The sequence below is a fragment of the Gekko japonicus genome, unplaced genomic scaffold (assembly GCF_001447785.1).
Source record: "Gekko japonicus isolate JY-2015 unplaced genomic scaffold, Gekko_japonicus_V1.1 scaffold805, whole genome shotgun sequence".
NCBI lineage: Eukaryota > Metazoa > Chordata > Lepidosauria > Squamata > Gekkonidae > Gekko > Gekko japonicus.
In genome coordinates, this window is record NW_015173146.1 from 41,720 (window position 1) to 52,391 (window position 10,672).

General features: G+C 48.0%; 1 protein-coding gene across 1 annotated transcript; it reads right to left on the bottom strand.

Moving 5' to 3' along the window:
- Positions 1-418: 418 nt before the first annotated feature.
- LOC107119754 (nicotinamide N-methyltransferase-like) lies at positions 419-10,448 on the bottom strand. Its single transcript, XM_015422335.1, has 3 exons — positions 10,279-10,448; positions 2,183-2,390; positions 419-916 (listed from the first exon to the last, which is right to left on the bottom strand). Exons 1-3 carry the CDS (start codon positions 10,430-10,432, stop codon positions 496-498), a joined length of 783 nt encoding a protein of 260 aa, XP_015277821.1. The 5' UTR covers positions 10,433-10,448; the 3' UTR covers positions 419-495.
- Between the last annotated feature and the right edge of the window lie 224 nt (positions 10,449-10,672).

A 10,672-nucleotide genomic window follows, 5' to 3' on the forward strand; every position in this document is an offset into this window, starting at 1 on the left:
CATACCCAGCAGGAACTTATTAGCATAATAGGCCACACCCAACAGCAGAAACTCATTAGGATTGGCTACATTAGGGTGTGTGGCCTAACATGCAAAGGGGTTCTTGCTACAAAAAAAAGCCCTGTATTTTGACAACAAACAAGGTGAACAGAATAAGAGGCAAAAGGTGGGTGTGGCTGGATGACCAGACTTCTGGTAACATGGGGGTGTGGCCTGATATGGTCATGAGCTGTGTTGTCGGGGGTGTGACCTAATATGCTAATGAGTTTCTGCTGTTGGGTGTGGCCTATTATGCTAATGAGTTCCTGCTAGGCTTTTTCTACCAAAAAGAGCCCTGCCGATGGCTGCAGGGGGCTTCCCAGATGTTGTTGTCTGATCGCGCCATTTAAATCCGCCCAGCATTCACACCTATGTCGGGTCTCATTGTACATATGATCGCAGCCATAATTTCCACTCCTGCCTCTCCCCACACCCCGACCCCCTGCTCGTTTCACTTCAGCATTTCCGGGCAACCACAAAACCTGCCCCGGTAGCGTCGATCAAAGGCAACGGAAAGCTGATCTTGGTGGTCTCCACCCACACGATGTCAAAGCCAGCCTCTTTCACGGCCTCCTCTAAAGCCTTTTGCTCCAGGTAGAGGCAACCGAACCGGCACTGGCCTATCAGGAAGAAGGTGAGTTCCAGCGCAGTGGCTAAGACCAGGTGTCCCCCGGGCTTCAAGAGGGAGCCGATGTTCTTCAAGGCCGAGCGGAAGGCCGGCAGGTCTTTGCTAGCCAGTTCCAAGCAGTAGGTGGAGAGGAGGCAGTCGGCCGGAGGGAGAGAGAGCGGAGCCACAGGGTTGGGCTGGGTCACGTCACACTTCAGGACCCGCTTGATGCTGCTGCGCACCTTCTCCTCCTTCTGGGCCCACCTTTCCCTGGGGAAGAATGCAAGAGCAATGGGACGACAAGGCCTGCACCACAAACCACCACTGTTGTTAAAGGGCTGGTTTACCCCTGCACATCTATCACACAGTCAGGGCAGCCAGTTCTGGGTATGGAAATACCTGGAGATTTTGGGGTTGGAGTTTGAGGAGGGTAGGAAACTCAGCCAGGCACAATGCCATGGAGTCTATACTCCAAAGCAGCCATTTTTCTTCAGGGCAACTGATCTTGGTCATATGGAGACCACTTCCAATAGTGGGGGTTCTCCAGGTGCCGCCTGGAGGTTGGCAACCCTAACCACCTTCTGTAAGCAAGGGGGTCCAGCTGGATTTGGCTGACCTCCTCTTCACCAGCGGTGGCCCGTCAGAGCCAATTTCCCCTCATTTCTTTCTTCCTATCATCATCATCATCATTAATGTCTTCATTATGTGTTTGTTTATTTATGTATTTATTTATCTGATTTTTATCCCACCCTCCTGGCCAAGGCCGGCTCAGGGCGGCTTACATAACAGAATAAAAATTCCAACAGTGCACATAAAATCACAGCATCAATTAATGCAACACAGCGTTAACAATCAAACATAATAGCAGGTTTAGTTCCTCATTTTACAGACAGCTCTTTGATCTTCTTCAGCTATGTAGGGTGATCAGCTCAGGCAGAGAAGAAGAAGAAGAAGAAGAAGAAGAAGAAGAAGAAGAAGAAGAAGAAGAAGAAGAAGACTAAGAAGAGATTGCTCACTGCTCACTTCTTCAGATACCTTCAGATATCTGAAGAAGTGACTCACGAAAGCTCCGACCCTTGCAAAAGTTTTGTTACTCCTTGAGGTGCTACTTTTTGCAGGGAAAGCAGGACAGAAGCATTACAAATAAATACATCTTTTTTGTGGCATTGGTTTTTGGGTGCCATTTTGGGTTCATTGCTGGTGACTCAAACTGTTATCTGAACTATTTTTTCTCTATGTCTCTGTATGCACAATGAATGGCGATTAAATCTCTGGATTTTGTTTCTCTTTTTTAGCATTTGTAAACTTTTCACATTTCCCCTGCAAACATAGGTTGCCATAAACTTATACTGTAGCTATCAAGGGGTCACACTGTGTGGTTTATTTGGTTTGCACTGGGAGAGGCACCCATGGGTGTTAGATGCCTGGCAGTAATGAAGAAAGGGAGATAATCATGACCTGAGCATGATCAAATGAGGTGGGGCACACAGGAATTCGGTGTTCAACTGGTGCCAGACGCCAGTTCACCCTCCATACCTGTCCCCTTCCAGCTCGCAGACAAATTTCGCTATCGTGCTCCAGTCGAAAGCTCCTGGCTCCTTCCTCAGCCACCGCTGCATCTCCTCCCGGTTCTGGTCGGTAAAATCGGTGGCGATGATCTCTCGGAAGGACTCGCAGGCCGAGAGGAACTGGTAGATGGTGGGTCCACTTCCGATGTCAATCAGGGTGTCTCCTTTAAGGCCACCTGCAACGCATCACACATTTGGTCACGCAAGCTGCCCTACGGAGATTATTTTTACTCAGCTGTACTTCTTGGGTGGCCGGAACTGATCCACACTTCTCTGATAGCCCAAGAAAGAGCTTCCAGGTCAGCTGATATGGTTTCCAATCAAGTTTGACCCTTAGCTGGCATTTCTCTCTGAATTAACCCATGTACCAAACGGTCTGCATTTCAAGTGGCTTCAAATTCTCAGAGCAGAATTAAATCTCTTCATTTTTGCAAGTAGTCTCAGCGTGTGTGTGTGGGGGGGGAGATGGTCTCAAACTGAGTGGCTGTTCAGTGTTAAACCATTTGGGACTGGGATTTTGCAATGAGAACCAGCAAAAAGTCAAAACTACATTGGTGCAAAGGCCAAGAGCCAAAGGTCTCTTGGTCCTTGGCTCTTAGCCTGAGACTTGTGGCCTGTAGCCTGCATCAGGCAGTTTGACAGACCAGTACACCCCAGGATATATTGGTGTTTTGTTAGTTATTTATTTTAATTGGTTGTTGCAATTGTATTTTGGAATTTTCTGTAAACTGTATTGGGACATTCTGGGGGAAGAAAGCATCAAATGCCTAAATAATTAAGTAATAAAATTATGTACCGCTTGGTCATTTTAGCTAGCAATTCAGGGATTGAACTCAGAACCTTCTGCATAAAAGCAACCTATCTGCCGCTGAGCCACTGGATCTCTGTTTGGGAACTGATGTAGACAGAAAGGAATAAGCCTCCACTTTCCCTTCTGACTCGATTTATATATTTATTCATTTATTCAGGGGTCATTTCATAGAAAAAGAGCTAGGGGAACTCATTAGCATAACTCATTAGCATATGCCACACACCCTGACATCAGGGGCCCGGCGGTGGACCTGCAAGGCTAGCGGGAGTGCGAGGAAGCCCCGCCAAGGCCCTCCCTGGCCCCAGGCAGGCAGGGGTGGGGAGAGGCGGGGAGGAAGCAACTTACCCTCCCTCTTCTCCTGCCTCCTCCTGGCTGAATGAGGGCTGGAAGCGGGGCAGCCGGAAGCAGGGGGCGGAGCTTCATCATGTGCCCCACCCCCCTGCACCTCACCCGGGGGAACTGCGTTCCCCCGCGTTCCCCCCCGAAATGACCTCTGCATTTATTTAATTTATATCGTGCCCTCCCCACAAGCAGGCTCAGGGCGGCTTACAAAATTGGTCTATAAATGACCATTCGTTCACATAAAAACAATTTAAAATGCAATAGCCAGAAAACAAGACTCTCATAAAGTGCTACTGCTAATAATGGCATGCTGGAATACCATACAACCAGACAGATGCCACTCAATGATCTTCCTGAGCACAGTGGTAGCAGCCAGATGTTAGCACTATGGGCCGGCTCGTTGGTAGTAGTGGGGGCGGCTCCTAGTCGAAGGCCTGGTGGAAGAGCTCCGTCTTGCAGGCCCTGTGGAACTGCATAAGGTCCCGCAGGGCCCTTATCTCCTCCGGGAGCTCATTCCACCAGTGTGGAGCCGCCACTGAGAAGCCCCTGGCCCTAGTAGTGGTGAGCCTGGCATCTAACCCCTGCTCCTGGCCTCTTGCACCCCCACTTTGAGTCATCCCAGACCCATAGCCAGGGTTATGTAATTTGAGGGGGGGGCTTCAAATAAGTCAGGGGGCACTGACATCACACAAAAAATTAATAATTTTTAAAAAAACTCATGCCTGCCAGTTGGAGCAGGCAGGAGCAGTTGGAGCAGGCAGCCGCTCATCCATGGAGGTCTCCCATGGCAGGGTGAGGGGCTCCAGCGGCAACAGGGCAAGGAACGCCAACATGCGTGCCCTGGAAGCCGACGCCATGGAGCTGGCCTTCACTGGCTCTCCAGCTGGGCACCCAAACACAGGAGGAGCCAGAAGAGGAGAAGGAAGAGACGCCCTGGCCCAGATCACACAGCGCAACTACCGTGGACCCGCAAGATGTTCCTGCACTGTCAAAGCCCACCACCCCCACCTTGCCTGCTGGCCCACCTGCTTGGCTGCCTTGTGCTGCTTCCTGCAGCGGCGACACTCGATAAGGGGTGGCAGTGGCAGGGAAGCAAGCTGCGCTTAGGGTAGGGGCAGCGGTGGTTCAGGTTCTGTGGAAAGGGGAAAGTAACATTCAGCGTCGCCTTGGGGCTAGAGGGCTCCTCCTCCCAGCCTCGCAGGAAGAGCAGCGGGGACAAAAGGCTTCCTTTCACAAGACGGTGCGATGTTGGACACCTACCCCCAACTGCTAGAAAAGCTTCACAAGCCATGCTTGGGGAAGGGGCAGCGGCAGTGGGCCTGGGCTAGATGGGAATTGGGGGTCCTTGTTAGGAAGTCGGGAGGCCAGGCCCCAAAATGCCCCAATGTAGCTACGGGCCTGAGTCATCCATGTTGCATAGTTTGTGTAGCCATTTGGGATTCTTCAGTTTTAATTTGGGCATTCTGAGAACCAGTGTGGTATGGCATTTAAGTAATTTTAAAATAGTTTTTATTATTCTAAACAAACACGAGAGTAGTAATACCGTCGTATCTCTTAAATCACCTCATACATATATATCTAAATGCCAATTTTCCCACCATATGGCCATCTAATATTTTTGCAAATCTATATTTTGCAATCACGATTTTTAACAATCCTATTCTATAAGTCTAGCTATGAATATATTTTAAGATTACATAATCACAACGGTCTATAATTTTTGCATCTCAATTAATATGACAAATTCTCTTTTGTTTAAACATTCTACAATAATCTTCTGTAAACTAAAATTATCTATTAACTACATTTATACCTTTCTCCAGATTCATAATCACAAACTTTTCTCATTTTAATTACACTATTTTGACATCAATAAAAGTAAATTCTCTAGCCTGACACTTGTATCAAACTGCATTCTTAATAACAACCTTATATTCTTAATATCATCTTAGCTTATATATTTTAACCCTTGGGTGCTGTAATTTTGTGGATATATGGGGGGGGGGGAATCAATTATAACCAATGTTAAACAGTTACATGTACAGAGAGGTTCCCTGGCCCACTTTAATCAATTACATTTGAAACAATGGTTCCCTAGATCCATCTCATTTATAGACCTTAAGTCTTTTCTTCTTTTTGTAATTTCTTGTTTTCAATAAAGTCTTGGTTCTGTGCCTTTTCCCCTTATAAGTAAAGATGATTTTTTTTGAGTGCTTGCCATCTATAGTCAGAGTTTAGGGTAGTTAAGGATTCCATAGACTCTGTTCCATCTTCTCTCTGGAATATTTTTCCCTTTATCACTTTGAGGATTCCAGAGTTTTGCAGACTTTTTGTAGATCTGTTATTCTCAGTGTAGGTTAAATCAAGTTGAATGTAGTGCTGTTCTGCATTTTGTTCAGTTTGTTGCAGGGGCTCCTCTCTGTAAGTTAAATCAGCTTGATTGCAGTGTTGTTCTATATTTTGCCCATTTTGGTATTTAAGTTCCTTTTCTCTGTATGTTAGATCCACTTGAATGCTGTGTTGTTCAGATTCTTGCGCTGTTTGGTGCTGGGATTCCTTTTTGTTGCTTGTAATCTGGTTTGGTGTAACACCTTATTTGAGAAATATTGGCTTAACCACCTCGTTGACACCCTGGTTAACTGCATCAAGAATTAAAGTCTGACAACTGCAGCAGGCTGCTTTCCATAGAACTGTCTATCCATGTCTCATTGGGTATTTTTTTCTGTATGTCCTGGTCACCCATTTTAATGCAATAGCAAAAATCCCAGTTCAGCCCAACAACACTCAAAAACTCTGCAGATTATTTGCCCATAGAGTCTTTCAGGCAGACTGTGGCCCCTGCCACACGGGGGGGAAAGGGACGGGCTGAAGTGCAGCTTTTGAAAGCCACACCAAAAGAAACATGCCGCGGCGGGATCACATTGATCCCCTGAGCCGCGGTGCATTCCCTCCCTGGCACGATCAGATGCCGGGGGAAGCGACGGAGGGGAACGGGAGACTGCCGAACTGTGCATGTCTGAGCATGCGCAGTTCAGGCAGGAGCCGGGGATGCGCCGGCAGAAAGACGGGCCGGCGATCCCACGACCAGCCTTAATGCGGCCGTCGTGAATGAACCACCTCGGTAGGTGGTTCATTTTTGATGCGTCTCTTCGGGGGAAGGGCCAGATCGGGGACGGGTGCGCAACGCTGCCCAGATGTTGCAGTGGGATCGCGCCCATTTGCTCCGGCCCCGATCCGGCCCACTCCCAGCCCAAAGCCCCTCGTGTGGACAGGGCCTATGTTTACCAGATAGTGCCTCTCACAGATGTGTTAACAAACAAGACTCCTTTCACACAATTAATGTTCTTTGCAGCTCTAGACTCCTCCGTACTCAGCAATAAAGCATGACGTCACTAAAAATAGCCACAAAAGTAAGGAATTTAACTGTAGAAATCTCTATTTCTTTCTTTTTCCAATAACAACTTTATAATCCGTGAAGAAAGGGGGGGGGGCGTTTCACCCTTCCTTTCCGAGTTTTTTAAAAACTTTAAAGGCGCTTTACCAAGAGGTTGTCAGGTTGTCAGTTTCTTCGATGTTGCTTTTATAGGTACTTAAAGTGGATTTCTTCATCGATGTTACTGATGAGGCTCAATATAAGTCTCTTAATTCTGGGGCGTTCACAGATGGTGCAGTTATGGCTGCCATCCCAGCTCTGCTTCGTTGCTTGCTTCTGGGACGATCCAGGGCATCAACCTGCTTGTTGCCCCAAGCGGGGGCCCCGAATCAAGTCCCTTGCACCATATCTCCCTTCAGGAGGTCTGGTGGAGTTTGGGATCCCCCAAGAACTCCTCTAAAACAACGAAGAGCCGGTGGTACTCAGGAGTGATTCCTGGTGCTGACCGCGTTGCTGCGCCACAGCCCCGCTTCCTCAATGTATGGCATTTAAGTCTTGAAGTAGGACTGGGGGGAGCTCTTCTCCAGTGTGTAGTTTGTTGGGTGCCCTTGGACAGTCACCTTTCCAACCTCGGACAGATGAGGATAAAATAGTGAAGGAAGAATCCTGTAGGCCTGAGGTGTCGAACTCATAAGAACATAAGTGGACGCCAGTGTTGGATCAGGCCAAAGGCCCATCCAGTCCAACACTCTGTATCACACAGTGGCCAGAAATACCAGTGCCATCAGGAGGTCCACCAGTGGGGCCAGGACATTAGAAGCCCTCCCACTGTTGACCCCCCCCAAAGCACCAAGAAGACAGAGCATCACTTACCCCAGAGCCCCTATCTATACCTTGTGGCTAATAGCCACTGATGGACCTCTGCTCCATATGCTTATCTAATTCCCTTTTGAATCCGTCCATGCTTGTAGCCGCCGCCACTTCCTTTGGCCCTGAATTCCATGTGTTAATCACTCTTTGGGTGAAGAAGGACTTCCTTTTATCCGTTCTAACCCGACCGCTCAGCAATTCCATTGAGTGCCCACGAGTTCTTGTATTGTGAGAAAGGGAGAAAAGTACCTCTTTCTCTACCTATTCTTTCCCATGCATAATCTTATAAACCTCAATCATGTCACCCCTCAGTCGTCGTTTCTCCAAGCTAAAGAGCCGCTTTAACCTTTCCTCATAGGGAAAGTGTTCCAACCCTTTTATCATTCGAGTTGCCCTTTTCTGCACTTTTTCCAGAGCTCATTCATTACAAGGGCCAAATCTGACTTAAATGTCACTTTGTCGGGCTGGGCCATGTGGGCCCTGAAACGTAATGCCAGGTACTGGATATAGAAACTGTATAAAGGACAGCAGCTGGTAAGCTCCAAGTTGTGGTATCCTCACCGCAAGGCCCCATAGGCTGGGAGGGGGCTGCAAAGGGAAACCCATATGGGTGGACTGGAAAGCCAGTGGTGGAGCACTGGGCAGATGCTCCCACACTGCTTGACTGCTGCAGATGAGGTTGTTCCACCATGCTGAAGCCACAAATGGAGTGGCTCCACCCACTCCCCTTCCCAATCAGTCTTCTGTTCCCTCCCTTGCACCAGTTGCTCGTGGGCCGCATAAGAGCTCTGAACGGACTGGTTCTGGCCCCTGGGCCTTCATATTTGACACCCCCACTGTAGGCCAAGTCAAGTCAAGTTTATTAGTATGGTCAAGCGACCAGCCAATATAGAACATTACCAAGAGGAATAATAATATAAGATGCACCATAAATACATAAAATTCAAATGGATATATAAAAGAACTTTAAAACGACTACAATGTCTCATTAAAACAAAACAAAAACAACGCTAATTTGTCATCAACTCGCTATCTAAGGTACAAGCTTCCTCTTTTTAAGGGCCAGGAAGCAAAATTTTGCCACAGCTAAAGATATCCTCTCTTTCCGGTCTTCCAACAAAAAAATTAAAATCCTCAATCCCGCGCATTTCAACTGGACATCCAAGGTTTAAATTTGGACAACAATGGGAAAATTAACAGCTGTCTCTCCCTAGCATAAAAATTACCCACTGTAGGCTACCGTGAGCTCCTTTGAGGCAGGGCTTGATAAAAATGTGGTAGATACACTGATACTATTTGGCACATTGGTTCTATGCCTGATGTGAAGGAATATCCTGAATCTCTGCTCGGCAATGCTGTCCCTTTCCCTTGCTTCCTGGGGGTGCCAAAAACAAACTGGTTAACACCCACAGCCACCAAGGACTCTGAGAGTATCTGCTGCTAAACAGGGCCACTGCCAAATGCTCCCACAGGACTCCCAGGACTCCTGACCTGGGGACTGTGTGGTGGCAGCTACAGCCTATGGACAGCTGTGGCTGGGTCTGTTTCTTCTTTACTGGCTGGCACATAAAGAGTGAAGGACCCCCGCCACAGTTGTCCTCAAGCTGCAGTCCCTGCTCAGGACTCTGAGCCAGTTTGGTGTAGTGGTTAAGTGTGCAGACTCTAATCTGGGAGAAACGGGTTTGATTCCCCACTCCTCCACTTACACCTGGCTGGATGACCTTGGGCAAGTCATATTTCTGATAAGAGCTGTCCTTGAAAAAGAGCAATTTCTGTCAAGAGCTCTCTCAGCTCCACCTACCTCACAGGGTGTCTGTTGTGGGAAGGGGAAGGGAAAGGAGTTTGTAAGCTGCTCTGAGACACCTTTGGGTAGTGAAGGGCGGGGTATAAATCCAATCTCTTCTTCTTCTCTTCCTCGTCGCCAGTGTTAGGAGAACTGGGAGACTCACGGGAGTGTGGCTGCAGTTGCATCCTGCGGGGTAGCTCCCTTCACTCAAGGAAGCAACGGAGCTCCTTTCACTCAAGGAAGCAAGAACAAACGGAGCTGACCTGCAAATCGCTGCTGCCACCAAGCACTCCTGCATGACCCCAGGCTATTTGATGTGGGGAGCATTTGGTGGTGACTGCAGCCTGTGAACGCCAGTGAGGGCAGCCAGCCTCTTTGCCCTGGTGCTTCTGCCGCAGAGTCCGCTGCCTGGCTCATTGGGTCCACTGCCTGCCCTCCAGCGAGCAGGGCAGCCGAGCTACTGGCAAGGGAGGCAGACTATCTACCAACTGGCAGGGGTAGTCCCAAGGAACACCATTTGGCAAGAGCTGCAGAACACACCCGGCAGCTGGCAGCACGGCCTGTAATGTTGACATCGAGCAGCTGCCTTAAGAACGAGCAGAATAACATCTAAACGCTTTACGTGGAATAACATCAAAGCACTTTCATTTGAAAGCATCTCATTCGTTTGATTTTTAACCGCCGCCAGTACTTAGTAATTTTGTAATGTACTATTTTAAATGTTTTAATTCTGTATTATTCATACTTTTATTTTGTATTGTTGTATTTGTTGTTAGAAGCCACCCTGAGCCTGCTGGCTGGGAGGGCGGGGTATAAATTTGACAATAAATAAATAAATAAATAAATAAATAAATAAATAAATAAATAAATATCTCTGCTTACCCAGAACGAAGGCTTTGTGCAGATTTTTCAGAGTAAAAACTGTTAAGGCCTTTTCTGCCTCTTTGTCGGAGCTGAAGGCATAATACGTTTCCAAATAGCCTTTCGGGTCAAAATGCTGAGCGTAGTACTGTTTGTCGCTGAAGGCTGACTCCATGGCAGATGTCTGCAGAATGCTTCCCAGGGGCTTCCCGAGGTTGGGCCTTATCATGGGTTTTACTCAGCTCTCTCGGTCTGGTTGTCCAACCAAAGGCTTTCCCTGGGATCACGCTCTTCTGATTTGCCCAGCTGGTTTCAACCCCTCTCTGGGCTAATATTTCACTGTCCTGCTTCCAGGCCAGAAGCCTGTAGGTGGAGTTTCATAACCCATCTGCATTGCCAGTGCACGCGACGACTC